Source organism: Trichosurus vulpecula, chromosome 1 (assembly GCF_011100635.1).
Source record: "Trichosurus vulpecula isolate mTriVul1 chromosome 1, mTriVul1.pri, whole genome shotgun sequence".
Taxonomy (NCBI): Eukaryota; Metazoa; Chordata; class Mammalia; order Diprotodontia; family Phalangeridae; genus Trichosurus; species Trichosurus vulpecula.
Genome location: NC_050573.1, coordinates 492312097 through 492329189, shown reverse-complemented (window position 1 = coordinate 492329189; position 17093 = coordinate 492312097). Strand labels below are relative to the sequence as shown.

General features: G+C 37.8%; 1 protein-coding gene across 4 annotated transcripts in view; it reads right to left on the bottom strand.

Moving 5' to 3' along the window:
- Positions 1 to 13108, bottom strand: part of MLLT3 (MLLT3 super elongation complex subunit) — a 297894-nt gene extending 284786 nt beyond the window's left edge. Inside the window, exons 1-3 of one of the 4 annotated variants that reach the window (XM_036738120.1) lie at positions 12637 to 12776; positions 12292 to 12389; positions 11077 to 11257 (exon numbers count right to left, since the gene is read on the bottom strand). In XM_036738120.1, coding sequence (XP_036594015.1) covers positions 11077 to 11257; positions 12292 to 12294 — 184 coding nt within the window. In that variant the 5' untranslated portion in view covers positions 12295 to 12389; positions 12637 to 12776. Of the gene's footprint in view, positions 1 to 11076; positions 11258 to 12291; positions 12390 to 12636 lie in introns of all 4 variants that reach the window. The other 3 variants (XM_036738112.1, XM_036738103.1, XM_036738128.1) reach the window with 3 other exon arrangements.
- Positions 13109 to 17093: the final 3985 nt, after the last annotated feature.

The window sequence follows — 17093 nt, the reverse complement described above, 5'->3', positions numbered from 1 at the left end:
GATTCAGAACACAGGTGCCATCCATCCTGTGTTAGTAATTTGTGCTATGTAAAAGTTCTTTCTAATAAATTTATTAAGTTAGAGATTCTACAAAAATTTCCTTCTACAGACAATTGAAAAAATAAAATAACAAAGACACATATCAAAAAATCTCACTAAAATCCAATATAAGCAACATGAAGCAAATATTAAGCCTCAAAATGTTTAGATGGAAGTGGGGGAGAAGTACTAGAAACCTGTGATTTCATTGGTTTGGGGAACTTTCAGGTGAGGTAACTCCCTCTACCAATGTAGGTCAGCAACTTCCTTGCAAATTCTACCCTTATAAGAACTCTTCAGAGAGCTCAGTGGTTAAGTGACTTACTCTAGATCACAGAGCCAGTATGTGTCTGAGGGACTTAAGCCAAGGGCTCCCGGACTTCTATAGTTAGCACTACATCCCTCACTTAGACCAACTGCCTTTCAGCACATAGGCTTTTAAAGTTATAACTTCATTCAAATTAACCATATCTTGTGAACTTTAGCATTTTTTTGATGCTATAGCATTCCGATTACGTGATAAGGAAGATAAATATACCATATACACAATGATAGATACTTCTCCTTTTAAAAATTAAATATAATTCTCAAACTCTTATGTGCTATGAAGTATTTCAGAAAAACATTAAAAGATAGTTTTATTTAAAATACATGAAATATTAAAAAGCTTCTCAGGGATGGATGAAGTTCCTATGTATTGCTCATGTCCCTGTCAAGAATACAGTAATTACTTTTACTGCAAAATAAAGATAATCTACCACAAAAATCCCTGTATGAATTTCTAACTTCAACTCCATTCAACATGCAACACAGCTACAAAGGGATGAAGATGGATATATAAAACTACATGAAGATTAACAATTCCAACCAAAGCAATTTCAGCAGAATATTCTAAATCGATTTCAAAAAAAGAAAGGAAGTGAAAATTTTCCTAAAAAAAATTTTTTTAAGCTAGAAAATCATATACAGTAAATATATTTAACTTATGTAATGTAATGGTCAAAAACAAAAGGAAAGAGTCTTATTTCCTGATGTTCAATCTTTAGGAAATTTCTTCTTAAGTTTCTCACAGTCAGTTCCAGGTAACTGAATTTAAGATTCCTGTCAAGACATCCCAGATATTTCAGGCAGATAGAAACTATCTTCTTTATCAAATAACACACCTTAAAACAAATGACAATCATTGTCCATTTAGGGGGAGAAATATTTTAAACAGTACATGAGTACTTTGCTGGTGACAGCGGAACATATTGTTTTAGCAATTTCATTAGAATTCTGAAATAAATATTTAAGGAACAGAAAAATCTGTTGAGAATTTCAGTGCTCAGAGATTACAGGGGCAGTTCTAACTTTACAAGATAACACAGATGTGAGGCCCCAGTTACAGAAATACAAATGCAAATCCTGCAAAGTATGCGGTGATGGATGGCATAATTCATGCCAGTACAATCAGAAGATAGTCAATTTTAATTAACGAAGAACATATAGAGGTTCTCTATGTCTTTTTATTTTCACTTCTCCTCGCTGCTTCCAATTTTTGACCTATTTATTTCACTGTTGATCTGTAGAACAGGTGAAATTTTAATTAATCAATTAAACTTCTTGTTGGAAGCTTTTGTTAAGAAAGGTTGATGTAGATTTAATTTACTGACTAAAATGAGGTTTGGGTGCTAGAGACCTTAAGTTTTTTAAGTCGTCATTTCTTTCCAACTCATTACCAACAGATAATTAAAACGTGAATGCTCTAGTTATTAGGAAATACAGAACACCATTTTAAAAACAAATCATATCAATAACCAACTATTAAAACATAGATAACTCTTTCATATCCCTAGTTGTTGACTTTCAAAATAAAAATAAATATAACTCAAAAAGCACAGTCATACTGATCTATGAAATCTAGACAAATCTGCTTTATTATGTCAAAGCAAGAAATTCATTCTCTATCTTTAAAAACTGTTTTTCATTAAATCTAAAATAAGCAAAATTTCTACATCCATAAAATTTTACCTATTTTTTTTAAATCTACAAAAGAGAAGTTACAAAATGGGTCTGCAGGAAGGGCAGAAAAGCAAAGACCAACAGCTGTTAATTAAGCTTTAACACACTTAGAAAAATGGTCCCTTGGTAGCCAAGATCTTTCCTATAAATTTCACATGGAGTTTGTTTACACATCATGCAGTCAACTGCTAGGAATATAGAAGAAACTGAGCTTTAGTTTGTTATAATAAATAATTGCATGGTGGATGGTGGGAGGTAGGCAAAAAGACTAAAAATCAGTTCAGCAATGCTACCCCATTTTTCTGCCTGTATTCTGTAACATAAAATCAGATTTTTTTTTTCTGACTTACAGTGCCTTCCTTTAAATTACATGAATCAAAAAAATAATTAAAAAATAAATTATATGCAATAATCATTTCAGAAAGGGGGGTGGGGCTATGTTCAATAGATAACAGAATTACAAATGTTATCATTTGGATCCCACATAGTCTGGAAGGCATTTCTAACAAGATATGGATAACTTCAGTTTTTCCACCTCCATACAGCAGAAAGGTAAACCTCAGAAGTGGGCTTTGATTTTGATGTTATACCATGTCATTATATCTTTTAATGAAGTGTACAAGTCAACTTTGTTTGTACCCATGTATTCAAAGACCAGCAAAAAAAGAAACTAATAGTCAAAATATCTAAAGGATACTCATGGAATCCGACTACATACATGTTTTTCAAAGTTCTCTACCTCACTAAAAACAATCAAATCCCAATAACCAACTCTTATCTTCATGAGCAGTCACCTTAAAACATTACTTTTAAAAATTACTAGCAGTAATACATAATGAAGGGAGAAAGCAAAGCAAGGGAAAAGCTTGGTAAAATAGGATTTTTTCCCCAGAACAAAGAAGGTTTTCATTATTCAGCAACTCACATTAATAAAATATTTTGGGGGGGAGATTTAGTTGATTTTTTAAAAGCCCACAATAAGGCTGTGTTTTTAAATATTCAAAACTAATAGTTATCTAGCATAATCAGACAGCTAAAAAGAGAGGTTAAATAGATTAAATAGGCTAGATTAAAAGGTATAATATAGTCTAAATTTAGATCTACAGACAATAATGGACAAGTCATAAATTACCCCTACAATCTACTGCTGCTATTAGTACTTTTAAGAAAAAATTTATAATATATTCTACTTTTCCATAGGAAAAACACCTAAATAAGTGAATTATCATCCTTCATAAAAGGACTATCAGTGCTACAAAGACAAATAGTACATGCAAGGACTATCTTTCCTTCAAGATTGAGTTAAAGAATTTTGAAAAAGTAATAGTTTTGATAAGATTATATTAAATTTCCACTTCAAGAAGGAAAAACAATTTCAGTAATGAAATAAATGTGTCTGTATGTATATACACACATATGTGTATACGCATGCATGCATACACACACATGTGGTTATAATTCTAATTAGACTCAACAAATGGATCCTACAAGCATAAAAAAGTTGAATGATCATGTGTTGAATGTACTACAAAAGGTATTCTTGCTTTATTTAGAAACTTCAATTAGATAACCTCTCAGATTTCTTCTAACTCTTAAGATTCTATGACTCTGTTATTCTGTGTGCAAACATTAAGCATGAAAAGACCTCAGATTTTTTTTTAAGTTCCTGACATCTCTGAAGGAGTTACAACCTGAAAATCCCAGTTCATTTAATTTTATGCCCAAATGGATTCTGTGCTGGTTGCTAACAGTTAAGAACCCACTAATTCACATAAATTCCAGTCTTTTTCTTTGAAAACCCACATCAAAAACATCAACAGATGACTGAAGCACACAAATGATCTTTCATAGCAACTGAGACCCACAGGTGGAAGGGATATTAGAATTCATTGCCCAACATCCTCATTTTATAGATGAGACTAAGACACAGAATGACTAAGTGGCACAAGGTCCAATAGCTAGTTAGTGGTAGATCTTTCTTCCAAGAAAATCAGAATAAAACTCATGGATAGCTAACTAGAAATGAAAAGTTGTTTTAACTGAATTGGCGAGCCATAAAAATAATAACGCTACATACTTATCACAGGCAGGTTTTTTTAAGCAATTGAAAAATGACACATATAAGGGCAACATTGTATGTTTCAATATTCAGGTTAAAATCAAGAGAGAAAAGAAGGAAAGCAAGTTTCAACAAGTACAGAGCTGAATTTCTCCTTCCCTTGACCAAAATGTCTCTCTACTAGTTCAACACAACCAACACCTTTATTGGATAACATGCAGAAATTAGTACAACATTAAGTTACCCTTATCAACATCATTTAAATCATAAATCATATGAACTCAACCTGGAACAGACCTTAGGGAGCACCTTTTTCACAGTAACATTGTTACTGGACGTTAACTAAACCCCATGGTTCAGTCAGTCATCATTCACATCACTCTTCTTGTAGACAACTATCACTACAAGGTTGTTCTGGTTTCCCATCAGACCAGTTACATTAGGTGGTATATTCCTGAAGTGTGACTTCAGAGATGTTTAAAGGTTGTTTTTTTTTTAACCCAACACACTTTAAGCATTCCCAATGCCATAAATTGACATTTTCTTTCCTTTCTCACTTCTGAAAATAATTTAAAATAAATTTTACAATTTTCAAAACTGTTGGGGAAAAAGAAATGCATTTTTTTCAGGGTTTTGAGTTTGGGAAGCAATAATACACCTATCAATCAAATATTTATTATCCACCCCATTACCTACCAGACCCTGGGTTGAGGATACAAGTGAAGATAAGGGGGAAGAGGGTGTGGGAGAGGGGGGAGGAGAAAAAAATCTCTCATCAAGGAGTTTACATTCTATAAGGGAAATAATATGTACACTTGAGGACAAAATACATACAACGTTTATACAAAGTAATTTGGGGGCATGAGACAAGCAGCTGGGATGATCAGGAAACAGCTCATGAAAAGTTATTTCGCTTCAACTATTTTACACACACACTCGCGCGCGCACACACACACACACACACTCACACACATACACACACCCCTTGTTCTTCATCCACAGGGGGAACCTCAAACCAGGGATGGAGGAGGGGGCATGGAGGGAGGGGTTGAGGCGTGCATACGGCAGGAAAGGGCAAGGAGAAAATCAAAGGTCACTATTTTTTGTTGTATAGGGTGTCTCTAAAGTCTGGACACATAGGCAAAAATGCATATTTTGAAATATTTGGAATATTAGCAGACCTGAGCCCCCTTGACTTTTTTTTCTGGGGTATGCTAAAGGAGACGGTGTACTCAATGAAAACCACAGATGTAACACATTTGATTGAACGTATAAAGAGTGAATGTGCTAAAATTGACGGCAATGTGGAGTTACTGCATCGAGTTCGCGTGAATCTTGCAAAGTGCATCAACCTTTGCATCACAAATGATGAAAATCATATTGAAGATGTTATTTAATATTCCAATTAAATAAAATGTTGTTGAAATTTCATTCATTTCATTTCTTGAAAATATACATTTTTGCCTGTGTCCAGACTTTAGGAACACCTTGTACATGAGCTTTTTCTCCCATTATCTTCTCATAAAGGTCCTAATTATTCTTCCAGGTTAATTCCCACTCCATGTCTGAACATTTTTCAGCAATGATTTCGGAGAAGAGCTGAAGATGTATAAAGTAAGCACACGTGCTACCTAGCATTTTTAGTTACCTTTTCATGAGCATCCATATTTGATGCAGTTACTGCCATTCCAAATACAATGTGTGAGCTTCATGTCTATACTCCTTTGTAGAGCACACACAGCAACCACATAGTACCTTATACAACTTACATACTCAACAGACATTTGTTGACTGAATAAACATTACACCCAAATGGGCCCTGAAATGTGATTAGCTATATAGCAAATATAAGGTCTTCAAAGTCCTTGATGCCCTTTTAAAAAACTTTTACATTTTAATGGCATATGTTGGAAGCATGAAAGAAACATTATTTTTAGTAATAAGCAGTGAATTTCGTTCCAGTTCACAGGACCAAAGAATCATAGCCTTAGAACAGGAAGCTACCTCAAAAGTCACCTAGGCCAATCCCCTTATTTTATAGGGGAGACAATAAAGAGCATCAGGGTTAAGTGACTTGCCCAAGGTCACTAGGTTAATAAGAAGCAGAAGAAGATTCAAAGATGTTTTGGAATTTCATATATAGTATGCCAAGCCATGGTTTAAATTGATCCTGGTATCCTTATTTTTCTTTGTCTTAGGATCTAAAATAAAAATTTCTTTTATATCTACAACTTGGGTTTAAAACTACATAAGGACTTTGAAGAAAACACTATAATAGACACATTGATCACTTTTCTTTGGAAAATATGCAACCATTCATTTCTCTTTGGCAACTTTAAGGTAAACTATATTCTCCCCAATAACTTAAGGCATCAGTAACATGAGGTACAAAGGACACTGGATAATTTATAACACACAGTAACAGCTAAAACTAAAAATAAAGCATTCAGGTAGTATGATATGAGTTAGGAAGGAATAAATGCAGTTCAGGCTATGAGTTTAAATAATTTAAAAATTAAATAAATAAGTTTAAATAATTCAGACAATTCTAAGAATCTCAGGTAGAGAATAGGTCATTCTACATGGCACATGGCCTTCTCTGATGGGGAGGTGGACATGATTCAAATGGATGAGAAGATGCTAAATGATGCCAACAAAAGCACAAGATAAGAAAAGAAAAATTTTTATAAAGGTCAATGCAAAGTACTGTGATTCAAAGACCAGATACATTTCTAGTGCTTTAATGAATGGAAGTAAAATTTTAAAATAAAAGTTTCTTTCTAATTGTATCATTGGCACGATTAAACCCTAGGGTATTTCCCTGTCCAGTTCTGCCCTACCATCACCTCACTAGCTGTTTTTACCCCATACATACTGACAGGTAAACACAGAAAAGCAAATTTTCCAATTCACACTGACAAACCCATATATACAGGGATGAAGACTATGGTAAATGGCTAGAGTGAAAAAGATCAATAGTCATGGAGCATTCTCCTCAACCACCCAAAAAACAAAGTGCACTGTGATACCTGTTTACATGGCAAGATTATCAAAAAGCAAAACAATGATTCTGTCAGTCTATAAAACCCTTAATCCTATATTAGACAAAATGAGATGCCTTCTTTTTGCGTGACTAGCCTTTCAAGGTGGGGAAGGCAATAAACCAGCATTACATGGATTCAGTTCTACAGACCACAAGGAAAACCATTATATGACCTTCAAAGATAGAATTAAGATCAACATATATGAATCAATTCAAAACCACATCTTCACCAGAACATACATAGTACATGGGAAAGCAATAGTTCTCGTTTCAAAATGCTGACTACTACAGATGATTACTTCCTTATAAGTTTTTTTTTCAAAATCCTTACTTAGGACTCCAAACACATAAACAAAGTCAAACATCTTAAAAGGCTCCCCCCCTTATCCTACCCCAGGTGCTTTGTAAAAATTTGCCAAAATGATTCAGCATATAAATTCAACATTAAAGATTAAAATCAGGATTACAGAATGCTAAATCAAAGTACAACTTCTAGGCTTAGATTTATTGTGTTTTATGCTTTTCTATCTCCCTCTTTCCTCTTATTCTGCATGCACCCCCTCTAGAAAGGGATCTGGCTTCAACTGGAAAGCCATCAAATTATACTAGTAGTCAAATTAGCTTACAGAATTATACTACTAGTCGTCAAATTAGCTTACAGAAAATAATAAGCAACAGATTTAATATCATAAATGTCAACTGAACAGATTGCAATGCTAGAAATAGCTATAATTAGAAAGAAAGTTCACTCAAATTCACATCTTACTGCAAATGAAGGCATTAATATTTAACATGAAGCACTGTAGATATGCCTTATACATGGTCAGAGTAGACTACTATAATTCCAATTCAAATAAATAAGCATAGAGGTTTTATTCTATTTTTTACCACTAGGTAGTTTTAGCAATGACAGTACCACCTGCCTAATTCCTTAGCAGTAGATGCTCTAGGGCCCAGGCAAGAACATTCAATCAAAATCTAGGGCTTTAACAGACAAACTTACTATTAGGTAGTTTTCAAATACAGGTCTCCTGAACATGCATTAGTGGAAGAGTAAAACTTCATTAATTCGAATCCCACCAAATCAAAACTCAAAAAAGGGATATGTAACTCCAATTAGGTAAAAAGTTCAAAGTATTGTAATTTCTTCCTCTATTAAGTCTCAGGAGATTACTCTCAAGTGAAAGGAAATTGGGTTTTTCAAAACAATAAGTTAATGACTAAATCAACTTGTAGGTCCAGCATTTCAATCTTTCTGTGTTCTTATAGGATGTATTCACATATGATATAGATGCATAGATATAAATGATATGTAGATACATCTGAGATGAGGCATATTATGCATGCTAATTTTAGATAACTTATTTTATGTTATCCATTAGCACTTATTTTTATAATATGTATTACTTGAAAGTTTTTTTTAAAAACTACGTTTCTTTTAAAACCATCCATAGTTCAGACTTTTCACTAAGTCAGAGTGGCATTCCCCTCATTAGTGAGATTTTATCATGCCACTGTGATGCAGGGCCTTAAGAGGACAGGAGTAAATTAAGAAATTTCTGGTATGCCTGTTCTATCATCATTGTTGTCATTTTGAAATTGTCTTATTTCAACAAACTGAAATCAGTCACAGGAATGAGTGGCATGTTTGGTGTTGCTTGAACTTACAACTGTTCCCAATGAACAGAGAAATGTTCTCTTGCAATCTGAGTCATGTGTAATTACAATATGACAAGGTCTCTCCCAGGCTATGTAAGCTGGCATTTTTCCCAGCACTTGTCACATCATGGAAAACACATATACAAATAAAAATCAAAAAAATAAACATTTTAAAACAATGCCTTACATGGCTGATTTTTCTTTTAAAGAAATTAAAGCTATCCACACCTGAGAATAAACAAAGGTATGTTCTACCAACAATTGGACATCTCACCCTTGAAACACCAGAAATTGTCCTACTATTAAACAAGCAGCACACCACACCTAGCAACAATTCCCAGGTCTGGGCTGCAGAGTCATGTTCCCTCAGGCTGGACAGAAAAATCATTAAGTATAGGAAATAAAGGGAGAGTGTCACACACCACACACCCACTAGAACAGAAATGGAGCTATGTGAAAAACAATTCTTAATCTTGAAATTTCTGGATACCAATCTGTTCATTGTCACAGTATATAAACAGTTACCTCAATTGGTGTACTTTATGCCAAAAATAAAATTGGGCTCTTTCTCCCAAAACATCAAACATTTCTTTAAATAAACTGTGAATTTTTTTAAACATCCTAAGTCAATAGCAGTCAGATAATGGCAACCTTGGGTACCAAGAGTCTCAGGGGTAGAAGGCTTCTTTTGTTAAAAACACTGCGGTGACTAACAAACCCCAGAAGAAAAGATACTAAGAGCCATCATACCCAATCCTGTACAGTAATTAAGACCTGACAGTCTACTCAGTATCACGACTTCGAGGCACAAAACAGGGTTCAGTTAAAGGATAATTATTTCTCTGGTTATGTTTGGATACAAAAATCCAACCTAAATAGTTCCTACTAGCAAAGCGTATTCCTGGTACTAGAAATGTAATTCATTTATTAATGTTCAAACAAAGCCTGTCAAACTCAACTTCTCCCATTTGAAAAGAGCATTACAAACTAAGTCAGGAAAAGAAAACACAACACAGCCCTTCACCACTTGAGCTTGGGGAACAAAAAACGCATCAAAACAACCTCTGCCACCTCTACACTCGACCCTGCATTTCTCCTTTCTTTATTCACTGCCTGTATGTTCAGTAATTCCCACATAGCTCTAAGCAGAATGGATTTATTATGATGTTGTTCTAAGGAACTGCAGGAGTTCTAGATGCCAATAAAGATTACAGATCAAATGGGAGATAACTACTAACCATTGTGTCTACTTAGATAAATAAACCTGCTCACAAACAAAGCACCTTATTGTAGTGGTACTGTTACCTCCACTAATCCAACTAAAACAACCAGACAGTAGCTTCCATGAGGGTGAAAGAAACTGAAATTGAGGTTACCCAAACCTCTTTTCCCAATATCCTGTGACATTACAAACTGTCTTGTTTGAAAACCGTCTTGCCCTGAACAGAAAAACGTTTGAAATAGTACAGACTAGCAGGATTATGCAAACTCAAAAAAAAAAGTCAAAGAAACAAGGTGGTGAAGCCTTCAAAGCAAAAGGCAAGTGTGTTCCTTCTGAAACTCAAGAAACATTTTCACAAAACCACCTCAGACTGCAAACTCTTCCCCTAAAGCTAACATCGGGACCCCACCCGATTAAAACAGTCTCTAGGCAGGATCAAGTGCCATCCGAGAGGACGGAAGATTAAACCTTTATTCAGACATAAAGATAAGGCTGGAAAGACCTAGTAGAGAGAGGGAGGAAAAAAAGAAGTCGGTGGTAACCTTCAAACAACGTGCTATAAAGCAAAGATCGGTGCAAGGAACATGGATACCTGAACAGGAAACAAATACTCGCGACGCATTTTTTAATTTTTAAAATACTGCAAAACAAACTCTTTTTTTTTTTCTGGAAAAACACAAATGCCATTTATTTTCTCCAGCCCCACCCCCACCCTTTAACGACTGTACCATCCACAGCCTAAGCTGCTAACCCCGAAGGACTGGCGAATTCTTGCTTTGGAAAAGAAAATACTGTACACCTGATGATGGTCCTTTACATGCGGTGACTTTTGAAAAGCCAGAGAGACTGGGCTGGGAGCCTCTTGCTTCCTTGCCGCAGCAAACACCAGTCTGAGAGCTCAGCAAACATACAAGGAAGGAGGGAAGGAAGGAGGAGGGGAGAGAATCACATTGGCAAAGTCAATTGTTTTCCCCCTAGTTCTCTTCTAAAGCAAATACTAAAAAAAAAAAAAAAAAAAAAAAAATCATCACCCCTTTGTATTTCAGCCCCTACCTCTTTTTGGCCTAGGAAAGCTTTCATGCAAGTGAAAGACGACTTTCTCCACAAAGTGCTGAATGTTACTGTGCTCGGGTCCGCGAACAAACACCATCCAATCGTGGGTAAAACCCTCCACGGTGGGTTTCTTCCTAACCTGGGCTCGATGCCCTAGCTCCAGCTTCACCTGAACAGCACACTAAGGAAGCAAGGGAGGAAAGAGAGAGAGAATAATGAATAATAGGAAAAGGATGTTTTTACATTTAGGATTATGCATGTTTTGTTTTGTTTTTTGATGCACACAAAAGAAAATAGTATTCTTCACACCCACGTTTCACACGCGTATAAACACAAATAGATACACATACGCTTCATGTCTTTCACATACACCCAGTAAGGTGAGACCAGGTCAGCTACACTCCAGATGAGCTCTAATTGTAACGGAATGTTACCCCCAATGGAAGGGGGAGGAAGGGAGGAAGAGGAGGATGAGGACACCTAACAACAACAGACACATTGGAATCAAATTAAATATAATTAGAAAGCAAGACGAGATCAGTTCTCAAACAATATAAGGCCAGGTGGCAGCGAAGAATGGGGGTTGGGGAACCCCTTCATAGAAAGTAACCCCGTAAAAGGAACAATCCTATGAAGTCTTTGTGTGTATCTGTGTGTATCTATGTGTTGAGAGAGTACATGCATGCAAGCATGCATGCATGTGCAGCGCAGTGCCAGGCAGAATTTAAACTGTAGGCATCTTTTGCTAGTGGGCAAGTCACAAACTCCAGTGCTTTTTATTGCAGGACTCGTGGACAGCAAATACAAGACGTCGTCACACAAACATACACACACCCAAAAAGCATACAACACGCCAATGCATTAATAACTCAACGTGCCCTGCCACCACCCCCTCCCCAAAACAAACATTACGCATAAAAGGTAGCGTGCCCTGTTGCCGTGAACCCCATACAGGAATAGAAAACCGCCCAGATAAACCCCGCAAACACCCTGAGGAGCACCCAAAGGGCCTCCCTCATCCCATGCTCCCAAAAAAAATTAATTTTGAAAAAAGAAAGGAAAAGAAAAACGGGGGTGGGAGGGCGGGGTAAGGCAGATCCATCGTTGTTACGCCGCACATACACACATACATACACATACACACACACACATGCATGGGGTTAAAGTTGCGTGTGAGCACCGGTGCTGTCACAGACACGCCGGGAGAGAACGCACCATCCTAGCGGCGACTGCGGCGCCCGCCTCCGGTGCCGCTACTGCTGAGAGTCCGCCCTGTACTGTACACACTCTGCTCCCGGCTGCTGCAGCGGCTGCTGAAATATGGCTGAGTTATTATTCGCCTCCTCCACCGTGTCTGCGTGTGTGTGTGTCTGTGTGTGTGAGAGTGTGTGTGTTCGTGTGTGCGCGCGCGCGTATGTGTGTGTATGTGTGTGTGTGTGGTGTGCGCGCTTCTTGCAATTGCAAAGGGGGGGTTGGAGGAGTATATGGGGGGGGGGTGAGAGTGCAGAGGAGGGAGTGGAGATTTAGAGGGAAAAGCAGCGTACTGCAAACCATACCAACCTTTCTCTAATTGGAACCACGGAGCGGTGTCTGGGCAGCAGCAGCAGCAGCGCTGGGTGAAGGAGGAGGAAAGAAGATTTTTTTTTGCATGTACTTACCGAGCTGGCCATGCCTGGGGGCCCGGAGGTTTGCTGGGGTGTTTTTTGGTACCCCGACTCCCCCCCGCCCCCACCCTCCCCTTCTCAGCTGTAATTCATGAAGAAGCTGATATGAATGAGAGTGCGCCCAGGAGAAGAGGGTAGATGGCGGACATTCTCTGTCTCCCCCCCCACCTCCCCTTTCCCTGTCTCTCTCCCTCTCTCTCTCTCTCTCTCTCTCTCTCTCTTTTTCTTTCTCTTTCTTTCTCTCTCTCTCTCCCTCTCTCTCTCTCCTCTCTTTCTCTCTCTTTCCCTCTCTCTCTCTTATTAAACTGAGCCCCGACAGCCAAAGCAAAAGCAACCAAACAGCAGCAACAGCAGCAGGGGCTGAGACTGGGATATCGGAGCATGCGCCTTGGGCTGGGAGCTACTGACACTAGACACAGAGGGTGCAAGAGGGAGGGACTGTGGAGGGAAAGAGGGAGGGACTGGTGGAGGTGGAGGGGGGAAGAGAAAGAGAGAGGGAAAGAGCCCGACGGAGCCAATCAAACACAGTAACTAAATTACACTAAACCCCAGCCGCCCTACCCGCCCGACTACGGCCGAAACCGAAATGCATTACTTAAAGTAACAGGTTATTGAGGAAAAGAGAAGAGGAGGGTTAGAAGACGAGGAAAGTCCTGGGCAGCTGCGGGGAGCGATCCCAGCCCCTGTGCAAACACCTCCGGTCTTACAATAAAAAACGGATTAAAAGTGTTGGAATGTAGCCAAAGTAGAGCCCCCTTGAAAGCCCCAGCAGCAGAGGGGGGTGGGAGAGAGGGGCAAGAGAAGAAGGGGAGTGGGGATGGGGGCTGTTAGATCTTTCTAGGCTTTCTGGAAAAGTTTGCTCTCCCGGAGAAGGAAGATAGATAGCTACTTCATAAATGCCTAAATAGTGTGTTTGCCTTCCACAAAAAAATGTTTGCTTTTGTGCTTAAATAGCACAACTGAACATCCAAAAGCCCACCCCAAAATAAACTTAAAACACACACACGTACATACACACACATACACACACGTCAAACTAGTAAATTACTGATTCAGTAGCAAAAGCACTGGATTTGGAGTCGTCATTTCAACATTTTATTAAGCGCCTACTATGTTCCTGGCACTATCCTAGACGCTGCGAATCACAAAAACCAAACCAGTCCTGTCTCTGCCTTTTACTACCTGTGTGAACAAATCACTTAACCTCTGAAAGCCTCAGTTTTCTCATCTGCCAAATGGGGTTATCCCTGCTGTCTCTTCCAGCAAACCTCTGACTGAAAAGCGCACAATAAATACCACGGACCTGTGCTGGGTGCAAAGCTGGAGAAAGTTATATAAAGATTTCATTACAATGAAAAGAGAGAGAGACAGAGACAGAGATTAAGGAATGAGGCAAAGCGATCGTTTCTCCCTTGGGGAATGCTTTGAGAAGTTGGACTGAGCTCTAAACTGTTCAGTGTCTAAGATGCCCAGGTGACGGTAGGAGACAAACGTCACGTCTCTGAACTGTGGCGGGAAGTTGTTTTCTTTTGTAGTCTTTTTTTTCCCCTCTCCCTGGCAGCGGATTGGATTGCATCAGAACTGGCTTAGTTGCCCTTTGAGGACTCATGGGGCAACTGGGAGGCTCAAAATAGCAGACAAAGCTAATATTGACTGTAATGCGCATAAATTGGATTATAATCTCTATGAGTTTTGGTGACAGTAAACATAATCCATCTCAGGATAATAATCGGGTTAGCCTCCCGGGTGACAAACTTCCCACTAGACGGGATCCCTAAAGGGCTCCCCGTAAATTTTTCTGGCAGGTATTATCTCGCCTGTGGACCAGAGGCAGGGGGACGCGGGAGGAGAGTGTTAAACAAGAAAAACAACCATTAGCAAAAAGTAACACTGGACGATTACTACATACTTAAGTGGGCAAGAACCGTGTAGCTGTAGTTTATTGAGTCGGAAAGGGGAGATAATTTAATTCAGAAGGTATAAACTGTTTGCATTTTTCTCCCTCTTCAGAATTCAGGTTTTTTTCCCGTCTCTCCTCTTTCACTTTCCTCCTCCACCTCCGAACTGGTCTCTCTTTCCTGCCTTTCTTCCTTCTTTCCTAACATTTCTTTATCTTCCCTACCCTCTCTGTCTAGCTCCAACTTTTTTGCTCCTCTCCTCTCCATTCTTCTAACACAAACAAAACAAAAACCAACACACCAGTTAACCATCCTTAGGATTTGAAGCAAAAGATCTTAAATACCAGGAACAGAGATGATTCATCTGATGTGTCAGAGAGCAGGTAGATTGCCTTCGACAGACACCTGGTCTGTGTCAACTCAACCCCTCCTAGGAGGTCCCTTTGTAACACCAACCCCCCAGGCAGTTAAACAGAAGATAGCAGAAGTCAAATCCTGTCAAATCTGTGGGGCTTGATTTCCCAAACAGACTAGCCACACACTCAGAGTAGCATCAACCCTACTTCTCAGTCACCAAATACAAATAACAATAAGCCAGAAAGCCTTTCAGGAGCTGAGAGCTGGGTTCACCTTCTCTGTATCGATGACCCCAATTACCTTCACCGTTCTACACTGAAAAACTAGCAACGTTTGTTAATTCGCACACCAGCAGAGAAAACGAGCGAGGAGGAATAAGACCTTTTTGAAAGCTTAAACAGAAATAACAGTTTGACTTAGATGTATTGTATCTGTGTGAACATGCCCATATATGCAGTGAAATGAATTGGTAAAAAATACATTCTTTAGGTAAGTGAAGCAAATAAGAAAGAGTCCCTCATTCCAGACAAAAAAAGGAAATAGATCTGTTTCTTAACTACTCTTTTCTATGCATTTATTTTTTAAAAAAGCAGATAAAGATCCTGCTGGAATACAGGTGACAAACAGAACTAGTCTCTGTCAGCTATAGTTGACGTCAGTATTGTATTTATTCAATGCCAATGTAGGCTCGAGGGTCTCTTTCCATTGTCGTACTTAATAGTTGAAATCTGAATGAATTGTATATTTTAAATTTTCAGAACCGGTCAACACCAAAAAGAGTAAAATAAAATTTAAAATGTAAGGAAAAAATGAGTTATTCCCTCAACACTTCCAGCCCTTTAAAAGAAATCATTTCAGAAACCACAATTTTTGAAGAACAAAACCTGAGAAAGATAGATGCGCAATATAGTCAGTAGGTGGCGCAATGAGTCCTTACAGTGACGTCCTCACTTGACCTTTTTTTAAAAAAATTTTTTTAATTTTTTAAGGTGTAGTTTCCACATTTTGAGGCAGAGGGATCCTAGACTGCCTGACAATTTTAGTCCATTATTCAACGAAAATAACCTTTTATGGACCATTTTGATAAACAGTAATGAAAACAAGGTCTTGTTAATAAAATGTCAACTTGCAATAAATGTTGGAAATCTGACCCTTGGGAGGTGGATTTTGTTTTGGTTTTCTGTTTTTTTCTCCTCTAAATGAAAGCTAAATTTAGAAACAAACTTTTTTGGTCTATAGCAGTAAGAATACTATATTTTTAGTTTGATAAAATGGGTTCAAATCTCATCTCTCATTGTAGCTCTCATTACAGGAGTGATCTTCAGCAAGTGACAACCTGTCTCAGCTTCAATTTCTTCAGCAAAATTAAAGGGTTGGAGTAGATGATTTCTAAGGTCCTTTCCAGCCCTAGATCTATGATTGTACAAATTACAAGACCTATATTCCCCTAACTAAACATTAAGATTAACTTTTAAAATAATAAGCCATTTAAGCTTTCTATTCCTGACTTTTCACTAAATTGTGTGACCTTGAACAAATCTCTTAATCTCTCTGAGCTTCAGTTGTCTCATCTATAAAATGAGAGTGTTCATAGCATCTTAGATCTAGTTGTGGAAATCTAATTTAATCCAAAATTGAAAGTCCCTCCAAGATCTAAAATTTCACAGTTCTAAATAATGACATTCATTTAATCTTCCTCCAATAAACATTTATTAGGAATACAGTTAGAAAAGTGGTAGAATTTCATTATAATGCACATATTTTCAAAGTCATTCCAAATCTTTAGGATCTGGGGGCGTAAAGGAAAGATATCTCTATAAATAATTTGCAAGTGAAAAGAAATGTTTTAAATATAGTAGAATAGCAAAGTGTTCTCAAAGACCATTTTCATCTCCCTCCCCTCCACCCCATCCCACTTTTTTTTTTTCACCCAGGCTCTCTACCTGCAGCTGTGTTTGGTTTAGGTGGGTGATTTGAAGTGGGATTCTGAGGTAGCCAGACTTAAGAGTATTTGAGGTAGAGTGTAATGATGGTGGAAGGAAGTTAAAAGATAATTACTGAAGGGTGTTAAAGAATAATTGCTGCTTGTAGATCAAAC